The sequence below is a fragment of the Rhinolophus hipposideros genome, assembly GCF_964194185.1.
Source record: "Rhinolophus hipposideros genome assembly, chromosome: 10".
In the NCBI taxonomy this organism is placed as follows: Eukaryota; Metazoa; Chordata; class Mammalia; order Chiroptera; family Rhinolophidae; genus Rhinolophus; species Rhinolophus hipposideros.
The window spans coordinates 68,753,129-68,776,462 of record NC_138056.1 but is presented as its reverse complement, the minus strand read 5'-3'; the positions used below and the strand labels follow the sequence as shown (position 1 = coordinate 68,776,462).

At 37.1% G+C, this 23,334-nt stretch overlaps 1 protein-coding gene across 1 annotated transcript in view; it reads right to left on the bottom strand.

The window, feature by feature from the left end:
- The window catches only part of CNTN5 (contactin 5), a 1,322,225-nt gene that overhangs the window by 497,437 nt on the left and 801,454 nt on the right, over window positions 1-23,334 (bottom strand). The window contains exon 4 of the mRNA XM_081062322.1: window positions 20,542-20,763. Within this exon, the coding sequence (XP_080918448.1) occupies window positions 20,542-20,763 (222 nt within the window). The remainder of the gene's footprint in view (window positions 1-20,541; window positions 20,764-23,334) is intronic.

Here is a 23,334-nt window from a genome sequence, read left to right as displayed (position 1 = left end):
AGAAAAAAACAAGAGTTGTTAGATGGGAGGGAGGGGGGAGGGTTGGGGATAAGGGGAAAGGTGAAGGGATTAGGAAGCAGCTGGTAACCACAAGATGGCCTCAGGGTTTTTTGAAAATTAATTTGGGGAACTTATCCAATAATGGTGTAAAGATTTTGTTGGGTATCCGATGGACATGCGTCCTATTTGGGAGACCACCTCAGGGATACTGTGGATGCCTGATCTTGGCATTGTACACCAGAAGCTAAACATTAATGAATGCCAACTATAATTTTATATATAATGTGATGGCTCCGTGTGAGGTCGGAGGGATAGTGGATTGGGGGATGGGGGTTCACAGTGTGAGGGATATAAATGATGAACGTCTAAGTATCACCTTGTCTTGTACACCTGAAACTAATATATTAAAAAAAAGAAGTAATATAAAATAATATTTAATTCGATATTAATTCTCAGGAATAATTATAATAGAAGACATAAAGTGGTAATCAAAGTTTGTTTTTGTTCATAAAATCTCCATGGGTGTAGCAGCTGCAAATGCAAACTTATCCAAATGTGGTATTTTCCACTGAAATATCATGCATGCTATTGGTGGTAGGTGGTGTAATTTTCTAAATGGCCACCAACTCCTGGTAAAGTTCTTAACAAAATTAAATATAATCTTGCTGCAATTGACACAATTTCTGCATTGACATTACTATTATATGTCAAAAATACAGAGTTGGATTCTAGTCTCAAAAAATTATAAAGGGAATTTTTAACTTACATGAATGTCTGGCAGGACATTTAAGAGTCCTGTGCATTATAATTACAGGTCATTTAGCATTCCTAGTCTCCACTCTCTAAATTAAAGTAGTGCATCATAGAATCACTGAATCAATTAAAACTGTTCCACAAATTTTGGGAACACCTCTGAGGGGGAGGTGCCACACCTTAGAATCTGAATAGAGTAATAAATAAGAAACAATGACTGCCTAAAGTTAGCATGGTGTTGGCAGTAGTCTTCTATGAGAGATGCCTGAACAGTAAGATAAAGCTCTACCATGAAATAATGACTCTTGGGCCCATCTGCCTTTCTCCCAGTGGAGCTTTTTTTGAAGCACTGATATGTGATTTTATTTATGGAGACAATGATTTCCCTTGTAGAGTCCTGTCCTGGGATCAAGCTGATATCTTGCCATCTCTAACCCCTTTTTAAATGACTGCTGCTTATTTATAGGCTACCTCGATACTAATTTTCTTCCTGCCAAGATGTTTTAACTATCACCTAATCTCAGATTCCTACAGCAAGGTTCTCTTGGGAAGCCTTACTTCTTGGTATTGAATCATTGTTTTCAATTGTTTCCTGGATCATGTCTCCATTGATTCTAAACTGCCTTTCAGACTTAAAATCTCTTTTGAACAATTACTTCTCTGCCCATTTTTCTCAAAGATAGGGTTTAATGCCAGACCCCAACCCTCTCAACCTGCTGACTAGCTCTAATTTATAGCCTTATCTAGCTTATTCATGTAATGTGATTTAAATATCAGTAATACAATCTAGAAGAAGTACTAGTGTATTATGTGCAATACAATTACAATCAATGTACTTTTAATGATCATTAATATATTTTATGTGTTAATTTCCAGAAAGTTTGAAATGTTTAATTAGAAATTGCATTTTATAATGACATTCATTTACAATGTGAGAAAAACTTTTCATACCATGTGGGCATCTAAGATGAATTCTTAAAGAAAATATCCAAACCTTCCTATAACTTTAAGTTGTCTTTCAACATTCAAATTAAATTTCTTTATAAAAGTTGAACAAGTGTAAACTGTCATTATAAAACTTTCAAGGATTACTAAGAATGAAAGCATCAGTTATTAGAAAGAGTTGTGATAAATGTTTTATGGGGAGTGGCATTATGTTGCACACGATATAAATTGAGTGTTTAATAGATTTTTTGTCATTTTCTAGCGTAGCTATAAAAGAGAGGTCAAATGATTCAGAGATGCTATCACTTATGAGACTGATCAAAGTGCATCAATCCTGTTACATTCAGAACATGATGAACCACTAATAGGGAGAACATCGCTCTTTCCTCCTTTTCATTTGTAATTCAAAATACACAGTTTAGTTAAAACATATTCAGGTAAATATTCTAATGTAGTGTAGAAATTCATCCTAAGTTCAGATTTCAAATTCCTCAAGTAGATGCCTTCCTTATTTAACAGTGTTTGTTAAGCTCCTAGTAAGCTTGCACTGCTCTAGCTCCTGAAAGAGGGTAAAGGGGAGTGTATGAGATAGTCTTTGCTCTAATGGCATACACTTAAACTGAAGGGAAAAGCATACTAACATAAAACAATAACAATACCTCTAAAAATCAAGAATATAATAAAAGAATAAAATTGGAATGTTTCAATGAATTGTCACAAAATTGTAAGCTTTTAGAATATGGTCTCTTTTTTAAATGATAGAAACTGGAGTAATCTGATTTATAGAATAGTATATCATCCAAGTGAAATACATTATTCCCCTTCCAGATGGAATTCTTATTCTCATAAAAGATCATTTAAATTTGAAGTTGGTTATCTAAAACAATTTACCAGCAAAGGGTATTTTGAGGAAACAACAGAAAATTGTCAACACGTAGATCACTTTGAGTCATTGATGCCATGCCTAAGTGCCAAGTCAAATCTGGAAACAAGCCACCTTAACAATGAAATTCAGCCAAAGGTACTAAGGATATGAGGCAACAAATTTGGTAGGTTGCAGGAATCTTCAAATGTCCAAAGCCAGTGGTAGACAGACCCCAAGTGTTATGTAAGATTAGATAGACCCCAAGTGTTATGTAAATTGTGGGTTGTGTTTATCATTGAGGGAATTAAAGAGATCAACATTATATGCTTTAACTTACTAAGATATAATTCACTTTAACTGCTTCTAAAAAACAAAACAAAATAAAACAAAAAAACACACTTCCCCCCCTACCTTTGGTAGCATTAGTAGTTTCTAAATCTCACAAATGGGCTCCCCTAGTAAAAATCTGAACTTTCTAGTTAGAATCATTCTTAATCCAAACTGTTTCTGTGCAAGGAAGATAAAACATATAAACCTAACTGCCTTATCACAAATATTAATAGAAGGAGATGTCCCCTACACTTATGTTTCCTCCTACTAAAACCACAACAGTGAACAGAGATTAAGCCAAAGACCAATTTATTCTTTGTTCCTTTATAAAGGGAGGGATTATCAACAGTGATTAATCCTTGTCTACAAAACAAAATTCAAAATCAGGACATTTTTAGCAGGTATTGGAGGTGCTCACTCCTAAAGGCTTTCACTTAACCTATTTTACCATAAGAACTTCCAAATTAAACCTTAGCAGTTTTTTAATTAAATTTATTGGGGTGACAACGGTTAGTAAAATTATATAGGTTTCAAGTGTACTATTCTATAATACATCATCTATATATTGCATTTTGTGTTCACCACACAGAGTCAGTTCTCCTTCCATCACCATATATTTGATCCCCCTTATACTCATCTCTCACCCCCCACCCCCCCTTACCCTCTGGTAACCACTAAACTATTGTCTGTGTCTATAAGTTTTTATTTCTTTGTTTATCTTGTTCCTTGTTGCTTTTATTTTTATATCTCACATATGAGTAAAGTCACATGGTTCACTAGCAAGTTCACTAGCTATTAGGGAAATGCAAAACCACAATGACCTATCACCTCATACCTGTTAGAATGACTATCATCAACAAGACAAATAATAACAAGTGTTGGATAGGCTGTGGAGAAAAAGAAGTCTCATACACTGTTGGTAGGAAAATAAATTTCTTCATTCACAATGGAAAACAGTATGGAGGTTCCTCAAAAAATTAAGAATAGAATTACCAACTGACCTAGCATTCCCTCTTCTGGGTATCTATCCAAAAAACTGAATACATTCATCCTTAAAGATCTGTGTACCCCAAAGCTTATTTCGGCATTATTTATTTACAGTGCCCGAGACATGGAAACAACCAAAGTGTCCTTCAATAGGTAATTAGATAAAGAAGATGTGATGCCAAAAAAATGTATACACATTTTAAGAAAGGAAAACACTATATTAAAATTGTAATGCTCAATATATACTGATAACAAAAGATGAGTACAAGTCATGTTTGACTTCTGCAATTACAAGAGGTGCTCAAAGTGGTTACCATCAGCATCCAGACACTTCTGATTATGGTGAACTACTGCTTGAGCAACGTTGACCAACGTGTCCAGCTGTACACATTTTTTTGGCACCTCTGTTATATACGCAATGGACTAATACTTCACAAGATGAAATACTGCTATTTGCAAGAACAGGGAGGGATCTTGAGATTATTATGCTAAGCAAAATAAGTCAATCAGAAAAAGTAAATTTTTAAAATCAATTAAATTACATTCTTTATATGCAAACAAGTACTTTAGTGTAATTATCAACAACTCAGTTTTTATTATCATTTTTTTTTTAACTAAGCAATAGCTCTTGGTCTGTTGCACATTTGCCCTGATACAATTTCAAGTGATTATAGTCATTACGCAAACTAACAGTGTGAAGTTGAAAACAAAATAACTTTGGAGGACATCTCAGATTGCACAACTCCAATGAGCAATGTTCTCCCTTCTAGGTACTGCTTTACTTCTTTCCTTTATGATTCTAGCTCAGATATTTTTATTCATTCACCGTTTCTACTTTCTAACCTCAATCAAGTGTCAGTTGCTATTCCTGTACTTTTCTTGTGGCCGTCTTGTTTCACATGTCTTGCTCTGGCTTGCTCCTGCTGTTGGAAGTCAGCTACAACGCTGGGAGCTACCATGTGGAGAGCACCACTGAGAATGGCCTCTGGCCAACAACCCGTGAGTAAGTGAGACACACAATCCTATAACCCTCAGCACCTGGATCTGCCGACAATCATGTGAGGTGAGATTACAAGTAGATTTGTACCCATTTGACCTTGTTATAAGACTGCAGTCCTACCTCGTGAAAAACATAGAGTCAGAGGACCCAGTGAAGCCACATTTGCTTTACTGACCCACAGAGAATATGAGATAATAAACACATAATGTTTGTTCATTTTGTTGATGTCCTCACCATATTTCTATACTTTCTACAGAGAATTCTTCCTATGATACCACAATTTTAAGGTTTTCTTCATAAATTTCATTTATTTATATTTTCTGTGTTATCTTGTGATCATCTCAAGATTGGTATTATTTTCTAGGCAGCCAATCCCTATAGTCAATCAAGATTTATTTATCTGGATCCTGATTAAGTATTCTTTGGAAGTCAGAGTCTTTTTTAACCCAATGTTGAGAGTCATGTTCTCTTATTGTTGCCATAATCTATTCTCTAGAAACACATTACCAGCTTTGTCTCACCGTGGAGGAGAAGGGATTACACTGTAAATACCAGAAAGTAGGAATCATTGTGAACCAATTTAGATTCTACCTACTACAAGTATCATCATATTAGTCTCATATTTTTTTAAGTAATGAATTATCACACACAGTTGAGGTCATTTTCCCTATTCTAGTAACATTTCTATGCTCTCATTCTTCCTTCATCCTCAGAGGTAAGCACTTTAGAAAACTTGCTGTCTCAGATTCATGGTTTTAAAAAAATGTACCACACATATGTGTCCATAAGTAGTATATGTTATTTTCTTTACATAAATGGTATCATATTATATATTATATAATATGCTATAATTTTTCTAATATTTTGAGGTATATCCATTTTGTTTCATAAAGATATAGTCTATTCACTTTAACTGTTTTAAGTTCTCAATGAAATAAAAAGTAGAATTTATATATTCATTACCCTTCTGATGGACATTTGTTTCTGATTTTTTGCCCTTAAACATGTTTCACTGAACATACTTTCATATTTCCTTGTGTATGTTTATGAGAGTTTCTCCAGGTTGTATATACAGAGGTGGAATTGCTTTCCCAAATTGCTCTGCAAAACTGGATTTTATATCTCTTAGAAAATTTTTAGCTCTACCTGGGGTATTTCTGGGCTTAACTCTGAGTAGGAGTGGGATAACTTTCTATTCAGACTCTGTTAGCTTTCTCATTTTTCACAAGAGCATATCAATCCCAGCTTTACTCTCTATTTAGACGAAATGGAATTACCTGACAAATGCCATATGTCAGGCTCTTGTCAAAGAGAACAAACTCAAAGTCACACCTAGCCAAGATATATCAAATGCTCAGATGAGAAAGCAATAGCTACGGAAGATTAGTTGAAAAAAATCCTCAGACTACTCATTCTTCCTGATACTCTACCTATGGATTAAACCAGAGCAACAGAGGACTTCAATTATATCAAACTGGTTCCAAGCCAAGAGCTTTGCTACTCAAAATATGGTTTATAGGCCAATAGCATCACCATCACTTGGGATTCCCCTCCCCATTCTGTATTTTATATCCCTGTAACTACCGTGTTTCCCCCAAAATAAGACCTAGCCAGACCATCAGCTCTAATGCGTATTTTGGAGAAAAAATAATATAAGACCTGGTCTTATTTTAATATAAGACCGGGTATAATATAATAAATATAATATAATGTAAGACTGGGTCTTATATTAATTTTTGCTCCAAAAGACGCATTAGACTGGCTAGGTCTTATTTTTGGGGAAACATGGTATATTGTGACTACTAATTTGTACTTTTTAATCACTTTATCTTCTTCCCCATCCCCAAAACCTCCCATCTAGCAACCATTATTTTCCCCCTTATATCTCTGAGTCTATTTCTGTTTTCTTTGTCCGTTTTATTTGTTTTGTTCTTTAGATTCCACATATAAGTGAAATCATATAGTATTTGTCTTTCTCTGTCTGACTTATTTCACGTAACATAATACCCTCTAGGTCCATCCATGTTGTTGCAAATGGTAAGGTTTCATTCTTTTTTTATTGCTGAGTAATATTCCGTTGTACCACACAGTTTCTTTATCTAATAGTCTATCGATGGGCATTTTGGTTGGGAATTTTTTTTTTTTATTAGTTTCAGGTGTACAAGACAAGGTAATACTTAGACATTCATCATTTATATCCCTCACACTGTGAACCCCCCTCCCCCCATCCACTATCCCTCCGACCTCACACTGAACCATCACATTATATATATAAAATTATAGTTGGCATTCATTAATGTTTAGCTTCTGGTGTACAATGCCATGATCAGGTATCCACAGTATCCCTGAGGTGGTCTCCCAAATAGGACGCATGTCTATCGGATACCCAACAAAATCTTTACAACATTATTGAATACTTTCCCCAAATTAATTTTCAAAAAAAGGTTGGGAATTTTTTATGAATGCACATTATCTGACTCTAATCCTGATCTATTGATAAAGGGTTCTATTTTAATGAGATTCTCAAATGATTGTATGTATATTAAAATCAAAGAGCACAGTTTTAGATAATTACTTCTCATTTTGTTATTGATGCTTAGGTTTTATCTACCTTTACTAAAGCAGATGAAACTCATTATTAAGTACACAATAAGAACAATGTTCAGGTCACTGGCTTTTACATCAAATGATAAACTCTTAATAAGGATCTTCCAGAAAAATGTGTCTGATTTTAATGATAGCAATAGCTATGCTTCTACTCAATAACTATTTCATTTTAATACTTAAAACACTTAGAAATATGTAACTGACCAGATTTTGTTTTTTTCTTGACTGTTAATTACCCAAAATGGGACTAGCCTATAGCAGGTATGGTAGACACTTTGAGTTAGTCTCAAGTCTAGCTCCATTTTATGTCCCAGTATTTATTGTTTTCATCATTTTCATGTGTTTTAATTTATATTTTCCAGATGTATTTTATTTATCATTGTGAGCTATGTTAACTTACATGTGGAATAAGAGAACAAAGGAGTAGAAGCAGCTTATATCAAATACAAGATATCTCATAGTTCTGATCACTTAATAGTCATGCATCAATATTAATCAATGCATCAATATTAATATTGGGGATATTAATCATGCATCAATATTAGTATTGGGGATATGTTCTAAGAAATGTGTCCTTAGGCAATTGAATCATTGTGCATACTTCGCAGAGTGCACTTACACAAACCTAGATGGTATAACCTACTACACACCTAGGCTATATGGTCTAGCCTATTGCTCATAGGCTATAAATTACACAGCATGTTACTGTACTGAATACTGTGGGCAATTGTATAGGCACTTACCACGCTTACCATGAATAAACGTTGCAGGACTGGAAGTTGCTCGGTGAGTCAGTGAGTGAGTAGTGAGTGAATGTGAAGGCCTAGGACATTACTATATACTACTGCAGACTTTAAAAACACTGTCCCACAAACTCTCCCTCTGTTTCCTTCCAACAGGATTAAAAATAGAACATCAAAACTGTGAATGCTGCTCCATGCATAGGGATGTGGCCTGGATTGATTAGAAATATCTAGGAGAAACAGGCAGCATAAGGCATATATTATCATAATAATGTCAGGAGGGATGAAAGGTGGCCGGAGTATCAGTAGAAATAAAAAAAACAAGATGGTGAGATTAAGGGAATTGTCATGGTTATGTGGTTTTGACTATTGCATATTGGAGTCTTGGTCAGATGAAGAAACTTTGTGGTATTTGTTTTCAAAAGGGGTGGGGAGTCTTTAACATTGAGAGAGGGTAGAACTGAGGATTCAATATTCTGACTTTGGAACTTTGTTTTTGGTTTCATTGACCATATCAGGCTCAAAGGGCTCCCTCTGGCTTTGAAATGATGGAATAAATAAAGCTTATCTCTGCTTTACATCATTACAACCTGAAAATATTTCCAAAGTACAGGGACAAGCTGGTTCCACACTACAAAAGAAAGCTTTTACTAAAGTGGCGGTGGCACTTAAAATTTGTTACGGTAGCTCCTGTGGACCTGTGTCCTTGTACAGGATCTTAGGTCCTCAACAAAGAATTCACAGCAATATATTCTGAAGACCATTCAGCTACATCTGGGAGGGCTGTAATGTCCTTTGAATATGTGGTACTGGGGAAAGACTCTTTGTGTTAATACAGGTCAGTAGCTGACAGATCGAGATGTAATCTGTGCACTCAAAATTGAGTTGCTATGTGAGAGGGAATCTATTGTCAAGCTCCCCAGATATTGCTCCTGTCAGAGACAAAAATCCCTCCTGAACCACATGCATTTCCACTCCTTATAAGAAGTTCAGCTCCATGATAATCTTATGAAACCACTGTCATATATGTCATATATGTTGTCCATTGTTGACCAGAAATATCATTAGGCAGTGCATGACTGTACATTCCATTTTGGTATCATCCCATAAAATAATGATACCTAAAAAACAAATACTCCAAAACATCTCTGCTTAATGAGTATCATATTGAAGTAAATGTAATGAGATTTTTTAACGACTATTTTTTTAACTGTTTTAGGGTTACAACAAAATTGAGAGGAGGGTAGAGATTTCTTATATTCCTCCCACCCCCACACATACCCCCTTCATTAACAACATCACTCACTGGAATAGCACTTTTTTTTTAACCAAAGATGAACATATATTGACACACCACAATCACCCAAACTCCATAGTTGATGTTAGGATTCACTCTTGGTTTTGTACATTCTATTGGTTTAGACATGTATATTGACATATTTATCATTATGATAGCATTCAGAGTATTTTCACTGCCCTAAAAGTTATCTGTGCTCTACCTATTCACCCCTACCCCAGCCTCCCATCCCTTGCAACTACTGATCCTTTTACTGTCTCCATAGTTTGTTTTTTCCAAGATGTCGAATAGTTAAAATTATACAGTTTATAGCCTTCTAAGATTTACTTCTTTCACTTCGTAATATGCATTTGAGTTTCTTTCATGCCTTTTCATGGTTTAATAGCTTTTTTTTTTTTTTTTTTAGCACTGAATAGTATCCCATTGTCTGGATGTACCATAGTATTTATCCATTGACCTACTGCAGGACATCTTGGTTGATTCCAAGATTTGCCAGTTATGAATAAAGCTGCTATAAACATCCATGTGCAGGTTTTTATATAGACGTGAGTTTTCAACTCCTTTGGATAAATACCAAGGACCATAATTGCTTGCTTATAGGAAGAGTTATGTTTAGCTTTGTAAGAAACTGCCAAACTATCTTCCAAAGTATTTGTACGCTTTCGCATTCCTACCAGCAATGCATGAGTGTTCCTGTTGCTCTACAACCTCACTAACATTTAATGTTTTCAGTGTTCTGGATTCTAATAGGTGTATCGTGGTATCTCATTGTTGTGTTAATTTACATTTCCCTGATGACGTATGATGTGATGCATCTTTTCATATAATTATTTACCATCTGTGTATTTTCTTTGGTGAGGCATCTGTTAAGGTCTTTGGCCAATTTTTTAATCAGGTTGTTTGTGTTCTGATATTGTGTTTTAAGAGTTGGTTGCATAGTTTTAATAACAGTTATTTATCAGATATGCCTTTTAAGAATATTTTCTCCCAGTCTGTGACTTTTCTTCTAATTCTCTTGATACTATCTTTCACAGAACATTATGGGAATTAAAAAAAAAGAAAAAACGAAACAAAACTTGTATTCAGTATAAGTATTTTGAAAAATACAACATTGTTAAGGAGCTAGCACTATGCATACATAAAATTTAAGGGCCAACACTAGGAGATGATGCTCCACATGGGAACAACTGGCATAATCATGTGGCATCAGTTTACGTGTGTTTGGCACCACAACCTAATTTGACACTTCTAGAATCTTTCCAGTAGTTCAGTTTTTGCAAAATGTTTCTTTGGATGTTTAGTTCATCATCAATCATAATTGAAATGTAGCCCACAGTATATTGTCCTTAAAATCAGTAGATGTGTGAATGAAAATTGACTCTACTATTGCTAAAAAAAGAAACAACAGGCTAAAATGGAATCACTCTTGCTAAACCACATCACCAAACCAAAAGTTAATAACTAACCTAATTGAAGTTTCAGCCTGTTCCAGGAGAGGCATTTAAAAACTGGACTGCTTCTGGGATCAGACTAGGTCCGATTTGAGCTGGACTGAGTACAACCTTCAAATGGATATTAAGAAATGGGATCCTTTATATCCAAAGAATTGAGTGTGCCACCTTTTGGCACACCTGTTTTTTTTTTTTTATGATTAAGAACTGTGGTCCCAGAAGTGGCAGATATTTGCAAAGGAGGGAAATCATGCTTGAGACAACCTAGAGTTGCAATGGCCCTTGTGAGGAGCAATCTGGTTAGACAAAATGACTTAAAAATGCACTTGAAAGGAAGGGGGTCCCAAGTCAAGCAAACAGAATGAGATAGTTATTTTAACTGTCATGAAGAAATTTACAAAATGTTTCAAAATTCCCAAGTAGTTTCATTGAAAGACTCTTTGCAAAAGGCTAATGAAAAATTAAAGAGATAAAAGGTAGCTAAAACTGCAAGTGCACATGAACTTCATTTCTTTAGCATGCATTTTGCTTTCATCTGAGCTCGCTCTGTCTAGCCTGACAGAACTATGACTCCTTTGCATTCTTTCCCCAGAGCCTCCTACCTGTACGTATACTGTATGTCCTCTCCTTTTAATTATGAAGCCCTTAGGACATTAGGTCCTGGTCAGTGTCATATTCATTTTAGAATAAAGCTTCAGGTCTATCAACCATGACTAGAATATAATAACTAAACCTCAAACCAGAATAAGGTTTTAATAAAACAATGATAATACCCTGCTTCCAGTTATGTTTCAGCTCCAGATTCATGAAAGTGGACCAGCTCCATGCACTGTACCCTCTGGAAATCAGACCTAAGAACATCATGACTGATACCAGGACCTAAAGTCATGATCAGCTGCTCACTGCCTTAGCCCCGACCAATCAGTAGAGCCTCCAGCCCCAGCTCCCATAGCAACCATGATTAATGATTTTTTCCCCCTTATATAACGTAGCCACTGGAGGCCATCAGGGAGCCAGGTTTTTTAGAGCAATAGCTTGGCACCAACTCCTTAAATAAACCTTTACCTTCTTTGCTGTAAACTCCTATTAGTATCTTATTTGACTTGAGTGAACTCAGGCAAGCAGACCCCTTTGTGTCAAACTATAAGACTGACATAACTCCTACTATTCCCCTCTATCCTCCTTTATTTGAGTACTCATTCTAGTAACTGTCTGTCAAAACTGTTTTCTCTTTCTGAAAAGATGACTGAATAGTTACCTATTTAAAATACAACCACTTATGGTTACATGTGATACCTCTCAGGTGTCATTCACGCCGAAGTCAACAGCCATTCTAAGGGCCACAGTAAAGAATTCCTTAAACTTTTTTTTTTTTTTTTTTTTTTTTTTTTTTGTAAATGGATTGCCTCCTGAGCCCAGTGAGAAGGGAAAATAAAATTTCATGTTGTCCATTCCTTTCCAACTCCAGACCAATTGGTCATTGATCGTTTCTCTCTCAGGGATAGCTATTTTTGCCTTCTTTCTTGTCTTGTTTTACATTCTAAAACCTTGGCTTGGCTTTCTGCCTGCCTGGGACATAAAGACTGTTGGTTCTTTTTTTTGTCTATCTTTGGGAACGACTCTGGATTTGGGGAAGGTAGTAACCTTTGCACTCTCTTGGGTCCATGGAGTTCTTTAATACTGTCAGCAATATTTACTGTTTGTACAAGGTGAAACCTGCAAAGATATTTGAAAGGTTTAATAACTTTTTGATCAGAAATTTGGCCAAAATTGGAAGCTGACATTCAGAGACCATCAGGACTTTTTTTAGGTCTTCTCTCCTAAGATAAATGTTTCCAGAGGGAAAGAAACATTCCGAAAATAGGATGAATATGTCAGTCCTTCGGTATCACTTAGAAAGCAACCTAATTCTTTGAGGTATTGAAAACAGCAGTTCTTGTTTTACAAATCTAGTCCTTTCAGAGCCAGAGATATGGCTCCAGAAATAATTCAAAGGCCATGAATTTTTTTACCACTCCTAAAACCTCCCCTATTCATCTCAAAAGGCTTGTAAATATAGGCCATAGGGAAAAAAAAAAAAAAAAAAGAAGACCTTCAAGAAGGAGCTTGCATTTCTTTCTCTGTGTCTATGGGAAGTAAATACCTGGTCTTCTCCAGCAACTGTTATCTATGCCATATTTTTAAAATGCAAATTTCAAGAAGGTAATTCTCATTAAAAAAAAGAGAGAAAGGAGGAAAGGTCATTTTGAACTTGACTTGTCAAGGACAAGTACAACTCTTAAGTGTTTTCTTCACAAATATTAGTAAAAGCCTTAGCCATTTGAGCAGATAAATTTAACTTATTCCAACTGCCAAAACAAAAATTATATCCACCTGTTCTTGTATAGTGAATTTTGCATTACCATACCTGTCTCATGACAAAGAGGTCTGCTTGCATCTGTCTATGTGTGCCTTTATATGTATGTTGTAAATGTATGGCATTTTTCTACCTCTGGATGGCATTTCCAAAGAGCTCTGTTCAATGGGGTTGAAGATTAAGTGATTATACAGATTAGGCATTCTAAACTCAGAAAGATAGAGACAAACCTAAATATTTCTTCAAGTTCATTTGATCTATGATAATAAACTATTTAAAGAATAGTTTAAATTTAAAGCTAGTTTAAATTTGTTAATTTAATTAAAATAGACATGTAGGCAGAAGGTAGGCATGAGTCACAGGAAGGGTGGGCAACGATATAACCTACTCTTTGCATACCTAGGTCCACTCCCCATGGATTAATTTGTGGTTAGAACATCCTGATAAGAGGGAGGTGAAATCCAACCAGAATTATCTGGTTTTTGACACCTGCACAGAATGCTAAAACTTGCCCTTGGCCTAACCTTAGCCTCATTATAATGTAGTTACAATAAATTAGCATTATGCTTTTAAATACCCCCTCCATGGGTTATTATTTGTGCATTAAGAATAAAGGCATGCACAGAAAGGATTGGGTTATATAACTTACACATATCAATCCAATGACTCAAGTCTGCTCGTCACAGACAGAGCTGCCCAGAGTCAGCAACATAAAACTCAAGTCCCAAATATTTTGAGGCCATTGTCTCTCTTGACTTGGCCAGTTCTTACTTTAGAACATATCCTAATAAACTTTTCTTACTCTATATCTTCATGTTTGCTGATCTGTAATTCTTTATTGCATTGGTAAAAGGATCAAGAAGTTGCTCCAGTGACAGACATGTCTTTAGAATTATCAACATCCATTATAAGGCTGATAACTTTATTCTACCTGGGTTTACTAGTTAAATAAGTTCATGTGATCTCTGTTACAAAATTAGTAATTAAGAAATTTGTTACTATATATGCGTGTATTAACAACTTGGTATGATGGAATTTTTGTAAGTAATTTAAACATAATTAAAAGTGAGTAAAATAAATATATATATAAGTATGATACAAAATTTTTAGGTGAACATTTCAAATAACTTTCCCAAATCTTTTCAGTAACCTGAAGCCTTAAAGTTTTGCTAAGTTAAATTAAATGGTGGAAATTTGTTAGATACCTAGGTCATTTCCAAATGGAAAAAAAAAATGACTGAAACATTCATTATTGAACATAAGTTTTTCTACATTTGGCTTCCTATTGCAGAAAAACTAAAGATAAAATTGGGTCTATTAGTAAATATATCTTACACCATGCTGAGAAATTTACTTTGAGAAAGCACATGTTTCCAAAATTAACAAAAGGAAAAGTATTTATAAATTTGCCAAGCCACAAATAGCTAATATGAATGACAGTTTATAAATGTTTACTTCTTAGCTTTTACCATAATTGAGGTTTTTAAAGGTTAAAAATTCTAATATATGTAATTGGCACTAACTGAAATAATAAGGAGGGTGACTATGCAAGGACAATAGGATGAGTTTTTGGCTAAGAAATTGATGAGACAAGTAGAGTTAACAGGAGTGAGCTTGTAATCTGGTAGGATGGGACAGGCAAAGAGTTAACAGGAGCCAACTTGTGAGCTAACAGGAACGAGCTAAATATTAACTGCTTGGCTCTGACTCCCCTGGCCAGCACAGCACCTGCAGGCTGACAAGCACCTTACATCCATCATAGGTAGGAACAGAACAGTTCCCAATCGCAATAGCAAATCCCTGCAAGCTAACATCCATCATAGATGGGAACAGGACAGTTCTCAGGAGAACACAATTGTAATGGCAACACCCCTGCAAGCACCCTACATCCAGCAGCACTCCTTCTCATCCGCACAGCTGTCCTCCATCAGACTCTGCCCTGGCTGAACTCCTGCCAGTATCTCTCTCTTAGCCTTCTGTCTCCATAGCTCGCTCTCTCTCAGACTGCCCTGGCAAGACTTCTGCCAGTTTCAGACAGAACTTTCTCTCTCCTGTTTTGACTTTCCATAAATCTTTTCTCTGGATACTCTCGTGGAGTCTCGTAAATTCTTTTAAATTCTGAGAACGACCAGGGGTTATGCCAAGACAGAAATGGCATGAAAATGCATTTTTGTTAAAGAAAATGAGAATAATTTTATCTAAACTAGAACTTCTGGCTATGAAGAACAAAGTAAATGTATACAAAAAGTAAAAGAGAGAGAAAGATAAAGAGAGAATATTACCTTGTGCAATTAAGCTGGCTAAAAATTGAAAGCTAAGTGTTTTAAAAATTAAACTTCGATATCAATGGTGTTGTGAGGGTTTGGAATGAGCCCACCTCAAGGTGAGCCACAATAGCATGTAGATTATTTTGATGTTAAGGCAATTTGATCTTCAGGCTCATAAGAAACTACTGCCCCTCCCTTTAACTACGTAGAAGAATTTGAATTGGGGGCCTTGCCCATTTTAAGAGATTATCAGCAATAACGTCTTTATGACTCACCTATGTGGCAGGGCGAACTTAAACATTTGCTCTCATCATCCTTTAATGACCATTTGAAGCCTTCAGGGGTACAACCTCATTCCTAGTTCAAAATGCCTTCCTTTCCTAGATCTCCCTTTCTGTCTCTGAAACTTGTATGCATGTGGGGTCTCTGAGTCTCTCATGTATGCAGGGTTCCCACACATATGTATGTATTAAATTTGGTTATTTTTCTCCTGCTAATCTGTCTCATGTCTATTTGGTTATTAGACCAGCCAGAAGAACCTTCAGGGTAGAGGAAAGTGGGTCCCTCCTCTACAGTGTACTTATGTAAAACTAAAACTGAATTTTCTTTCATCTGCTGAAAGTTTTTTCTTCTCAAGCAATCTGTTTAAGAAAGCAAAGATTCTATGTTTTATCAAAATAATTTTTTGCTTTATGTTGGCTTAATCAGATCTTTGATTACTTAAGAAAACCGAATCTTCTCAATAGTAATAGCTAACCTGTGTTTGTCTTTGAAATCTTTTAATGTCACTTTGGTCAAATAATTAAGTATTGCTTCATAATAACCTGTGATTTTATTAAGCCAAGTGTTTTAGAATCTTTTGATATTTTTGAAAAACATCTCAAGAATCAAATTCTAAATAAAGTCTTTTTTGACCCCAAACTAACTGACATTTTTCAGAGGGATCTGGGAAAATATCAAAGGCTTTGTCTTTCTAATTATAAAAAGGGTGATGTCGAACTAATTAGGCTTATTTGATATGTTAAATTACACGGGAAGCATGGTCAAATAAGAAATAATATTAAGCTTTCTTTATGTTGTATCTGTATATGTTAAAAGAGTTTCAAAAATTCGGTACAGTCCCTGAAAGTCTGATGTACCCTAGCTTAAGATGTTTTCTGTTGGCAAGATTGAGGCTCACAATCAGAGGAGTAAACCCGAGTATTAGGGAAATGCCCTAGTTAACTTTCATGCAAAGGCAGAAACAACAAAATCTATAAAGGTTTTGGTACATATGGATGAAATTCATTCTGTTGCTGCAAAAAGTGACCCCTTATTGCCAGACTTTTGACATCCTGAGGTCCTTGTAACATGGCGACAGTCTGCTCCTGAACTAGAGAAATTAAGGTGGGTAAACAATGGCTGTATGTTAAACAAATAGTCAGGGCTATGAGAAATCCAAGATAGCCAGTTGATTTTTCTAAGGTCCCTGGCAAACTCTATTTCTTTGTGGATGGGGGTCAGGGGATGGGTCGGTGGAGGGGAGGTTGCATTCTTTTACCCACCATTTAAGAAAAATGCATGTAAGAGAAATGTCCTCAGAGGCCTTGCTCGAACCTCCTTCCTCGGAAACCTTTGAGCACCTGTAGCTGGACTTCATTCCACTGCCACTTAATCTGGGTTATCAATATGCTCTTGTTGTAGTGTGTATCTTTTCCAGATGGGCTGAAGCCTTCTCCTGCTGCAAGGCTATACTCCCGTAATGGCAAAGAAACAGTTAGAAAATGTGTTTTCACTCCACATGAGGTAATCACTGGTAGTAAAATAGCTATTGGTATATAATCTTCCACTGATCCCTTGTTATCTCATGCTAGTATGACCAGCTACTAAGTCTTTAATGCCCTATACTCAAGTCTATTATTAACAGAGTAAGGAAGATTTTCTAGACCCCCACTCAAGGGGTACTGTTGGTTACCGTCTAAAGCCTGGTGAATGTGCATTCTGGAAGCATCATCAGAGAACAGCCCTCAAGCCCTACTGAGAGGGATCTTAGCAAGTACTCATGACCACTGACATAGCTGTAATACTAGAAGACATTGAGCCTTGGACACACATCTCATAGTTCAAAAGAAGGCTGTGCCTGACATCTGATTCTCTACAAACACTGGAGACCTTTAAATCAAATTGACTAGTAGAAGTAATTGACATTGATGTACACTGCCTCCACCCAAGACGCAGGATCAAGACGTCCTTCTTTCGCTGAACATGAAAGCCCTTTTTCTTTTCTTTCTTTCTTTTATTCTGGCAATGGCCTGTGTCATGCAGGGTGTCAGGCGGGGTCACAGCTCTCACTCCCCACATAAGAACGCAGGACATGGTGAGGCCAAAAAGGAACACCCACGGAGCCACAGATAGGGGAGTCATACTGCTATAGTCTCTCTGGTGGCTGGGTTGGAGACACAGGAAGCAGAAGCCACACAATCCGCAACCTGCCATCCACTTCTCTGCCAACTAACCAACCCCACTTGCTAATTGCAATCTGCGCTTGCCAGCCACCATCTTCTTGCCAGCCCCCATTTTCTGCTAGCGTAGCCATGGCAGTTATATTAGTGGCCAATGGCTCACTGATTACAGCTGACGGCCAACTAGCCACAGCTGATGGCCATCCAATCACAGTTGATGGCCATTTACTACCTGAGCCAGCACCTTTCCACATGACGTCGAGAGCCTGGAAACTGCAATCCTGGCTCTGTCCCCACAGCCTGAAAAGATAATGCCATCATCTATAACTTCCAGGCCATTGCTAAGGAATTTAGAAGTTTTTTGATTTCAGGCTATGAGAAAACCTAACTGACCCCTGGGTTGAATGGGCAATTGTGCCCGACTGGATTTATACTTGTCTTCATAGTTATCTTTCTCCTTGGGTCTATGAATGCCTTGATTGCTGGTGAGCAGCTGGACAATGCTCATTAGAGTGTCCCGCTAACTGTTCTAGAAAGGACCTATGAAGAGTCTTTTCATGAATCAGGGTTTGCTAACTTTGGCAGGGCCCTCCTTCCCTGGTGAGCAGTAAATAGTAATAATCTTTCCTTAACTCTTGGAGACATTGAATAGCTCTGGATTATCTTTTATTTGAGCAAGGAGGTATCTCTGCTGTAGTGAACATCACCTGTTCTTCCTAGATCAACACTTGTGGTGAAGTTGAAACTCAGTTACATAAGATCAATGAGCAAGCCATTTGGCTTAAAAGGCTGACGCCTTTAGTGAGGTCTTTCTTTGGTTTGGGTCTTGGTGACCATGGCTCTGAAATATACCCCAAACATTGGGAATTATCCTTCTTAAAGTTGTTATAATAATCTCCTTTTCAAAAGCTTTAAATGCATGCTTACAGTCACTAATTGCCAAGCAAATAATCTCCCTAAAAATGGAACATCAAAAAGGGAATGAATAAAAGACCAAATTAAGGATTATGAACAAGAAGCCGTGACCTGTGAGTAAGTATCATAGGGATTAAATACAAACATCACAACCTGTGAATATCACACAGAATCAGTAAAAACTGGACAATAACTGAGAGTAGTGCTAATGTCTTAAATTTTGATCACATCCTTGAGACTAACAGTTTAATCAAAAGGTGGGAATTGTTTAAAAAAAGAAAAAAAGAACTGGCCAAATGTAGTCACTTTGCTAAGCCACGTCACCAAACCAAAATTTAATAACTAATCCAATGCAGTTTCAGCCTCTCCCAGGAGTGGAATTTTAAACCAATCAATCTGGAATTTCCTGTTCAATACTAGGGAGATACTGTTCAATACTGCTAGATAAAACCATCTCCTTCCTCCCTAAAGAAAATGACTTGTCCTAAAACTAATCCTTTCTTTTCTTTTGCACAACCCTTCCAAGAGTTCTTCCAGTTGCAAAATGGGATGCTTGCCTACTTGTGAATCATTTAATAAAGCCAATTAGATTTCAAATTTACTGAGTTTTTTCAAAGATACTTATATGCCCTCAGTTTCCATTTTCACTGAAGACAGTAAGAATGTCCACCTCACATACGTGTTTATTGAGAGTATTATTGATATAAGCTATACAAGAGATCCTGGCATAGAACCTGGTAATAATTAGGTGCTAGTGCTTCTCTAACTGTTAATTACCCTTGTTTTGTTGATATATCCAAAATTGACAAATTTAGAGAACGTTTAGAAAATGTTGTTTAAACCATAATGGTAATAGCTGCATAATGGTCCTTCATTTAACTGACATCACTATAGGGTTGAAGGATATAACTATTTTGAGGCTTTTAATATTCATTATCAAATTGTCCTTCAGGAGTTTTATATTTGTCTTTCACACTATGAATTTATTTAGTCTTAATCCTAAATCAGGATTGGTATCAGGTATAATAAAATACATAAAAATTTCATGGAAGCTGTGTGAAACAGAAGACTAACTTTTGATTAAGACCACCTTCACATTTTCCTCAGCTTTACTGCTTTAGACAAGCTTCTAACTAACTATGGGTTCCTAATCTCCCTTTTCTTAAAGCATTTACTTCATAAATCTTGCAATTATAAATTCCTGCTCTGCCCCTGTGACGTGCCCATCTTCTTCCAGTCTCTTGCCCAGGAATGGTTTTCTCAAGGACCTCTCAAAGAATGGGAGCCATTCTTTCAAATGTAATCAAGAAAAAGAGGACCCCCCCTTTCAGTCTCTACAGGAAAATAACAACCAAACTTTGAAAAACACCAATTAGTAAACACAGATGACCTGATCACATTGGCCAAACTCTTTCTCAATGTTTTCTATTTCCCCAGATCTTAAAACTCTCACATTGTCTTTTACAGAGAAGTTAAGTTTAACTTCTCCATTACTGTGAGTCTTGACCCCTATTGCAATACTCTTGAATAAAGTCTTTCTTGCCTGTTTAACTCCAGCAGGCGTAATTTTCCTCTGACACTTACCATCTTGTTTGAAGGCATCTGAAGCATGATACAGATTGATGGGGGAGTAATAATGTTGAGCCGCTCCTCGCCAGTTCGGTGAAGAAACACTCAGTGTTCCTAATGAAGGACTGCTGTATCGTGGTCTGGCCTTTGAACCAAAAAGGGATGAAGATGAACTCTTCTTAATTCTTAGCAAAGCAGCATATGAAGTAGGGAGACCAGGAAGAGCTCCAGAATATTCTGTAAAAGTAAAGCAATAATAAAAGTGAATTCTAGTTCCAGTCAAGATGGTGGTGTAAGTAAACACTGTGCTTGCCTTCTCCTCTGACCAAATTAAAATTACAGCTAAATTATAGAACAATTAACAAGGAGAACCGTCTGAAGACTAACTGAACAGAAGTCCTATCATTAAAGAAATAAAAGAAAAAAAAAGACACATCAAGACTGATAGGAGGGGCAGAGATGTGAAATGGGCTGGCTTTACACCTGCATGTAGCAGTCAAGAATTGGGAGGTATATCTCAGCTGCAGAGGTCTCCCCTGAAGAGTAATGGGTCCCAGTCCCACAATGGGCTCCTCAGCCCAAAACACCAATGCCAGGGTTGAGCCCCCACTTCTGGCTGTGAAAGTCAGTGGAGATTCCATCCATCTGGGTGAAACAGAAGGCAGCTAGAAACCCAGATGTCCTCTTAAAAGGCCTGTGCTCAGACTATCTCATATCCAGGCACTCACCTTAGTCTCCAGGCAGAGGAACTGTGGCTCATGAGGTGCCAGAGACATACAGGGAGAGATTCAGTTGTTTGGCTTCAGGGAAAAAACTAAAGGGAAAGCTGCCATTGTCCCTGTGTTGAGCATTCCTCCCATACAGCTGGTAGGCAGGAACCATCTTTTCTGTGACAAGCCCTCTTCCCATACAGCAAAATCTGAATTTTCATTGGCCTGGTGAGCTCTGCTCACTCTATCCTGGTGACTCCTTGGGACTCTGCCTTACCCAATTTGTACAACACCAGAGGTGCTTTCTGCAGTTTGCATACAGTAAGTGTAAACCCTTGCTCCAGTTTTTTTTTTAACAACTCTTTGATGTACGTGGGCCCCAGATAGGTAGTGGTTGGCCTTGGTATGTTCTAAGACATTTGCAGAGTGGATCCAGGCTCAGAACTGGGGTCAAATCTGAATCTGCATTAACCTATTTAACACCACTTCCTACACAGCGAAATCTGAATTTTCATTGGCCTGGTGAGTTCTGCTCTCTCTACCCTGGTGACTCCCTGAGACCCGGCCCCATTCAACACCCATACCACCTGAGGCTCTTTCATTGGCTGAACCTTATGGACAGGCAATATATGGTGGCAGGCCTCAGGGTGCCCTGGGATTTTTGCAGAACTGTCACAGGCCTGGTACTGGAGACAGCTTGCCTTGAATTACAGCGTGACCTCTCCCATTCACCTCTAGATCCAGCACATACAGTGATCAACCATGGATCACTTTGGCACATGTGGATGAAATTCATCCTATCAGGGAGCTGTAGGCTAGTCACAGGCAGTGGCTAACCTTGGCCTGCTCAATAGTCCCTTGCCAAAGGACCCAGAACCAGAATACCCAGTGGCCAGCTTCAACCTACAACATAATACCACCCAATTAGCCCCCAAAGTGACACACAAAAGAGAAGTCTTGGTAGGCACCAGATCCTCTTGGGGTAAATCCTGTTCTGTGGGGTCAGTCCCCACAAACAGCTCATGTGCTGTGGTCCTGGATAATTCCACCCACTGACATGCCAACAGCAATCAAGACTCAGCCAAAGCAGAGCACACACAATCCACACAAGGGACACTGTTAGAGCATCTGACTCAAGTGACCAGGGAGACTGTGCCACTGGGCCCCAAAGGACATCTACTGCATAAGGACACCTACCACTTGCCACTTGGCAAGACTGGGAGACATAGCAGATTGAACTAATATATGAAAACAAACAGAAAGGCAGCCAAAATGAGGAAAGAAACAAAACAAAACAAAACAAAACAAAAAAATGTCCAAAATTCTGAAATGAAAGAACAGGAGAAAATCCAGAAAAAGAACTAAATGAAATGGAAGCAAACAATTTACCAGGTAGAGTTCAAAGCATTGGTTATAAGGATGCTTAAGGAACTTAGTGAGAACTTTAACAAAAAGATAGCAAGCATAAAAAATGACATAGGAACCATAAGAAAGAATCCATCAGAAGTGAAGAATACAATAACTGAAATGAAGGATACATTATAAGGAATCAACAGCAGATAAGATGAAGCCGAGGATTAAATCAGTAAATTAGAAGAAAAGGTAGCTGAAAACATTCAATCAGAACAGCAAAAAGAAAAAAGAATCCAAAAAAATGAGGATAGTTTAAGGAACCTCAGGGACAACATTAAGCATGCCAATGTTTACATCATAGGGGTACCAGAAGGAGAAGAGAGAGAACAAGGGATTGAGAACCTATTTGAAGAAATAAGGATGGAAAACCTCCATAACCTAACAAAGGAAATCCACATACAAGCCCAGGAAGCATAGATTAACATAAAGAGGCCCACACCAAGAAACATCACAATACAAATGCCAAAGGCTAAAGACAAATGGAAACTCTTAAAAGCAGCAAGAGAAAGGCAGTTAGCTATCTACAAGGGAGCTCCTATAAGACTGTCAGCTGAATTCTCAACAGAAACTTTTCAAACCAGAAGGAATTAGCATGAAATATTCAAAGTGATGAAAAGCAAGGACCTACAATCATGGCTACTCCACCCAGCAAGGCTATCACTTAAAATTGAAGGAGAGAGAGATA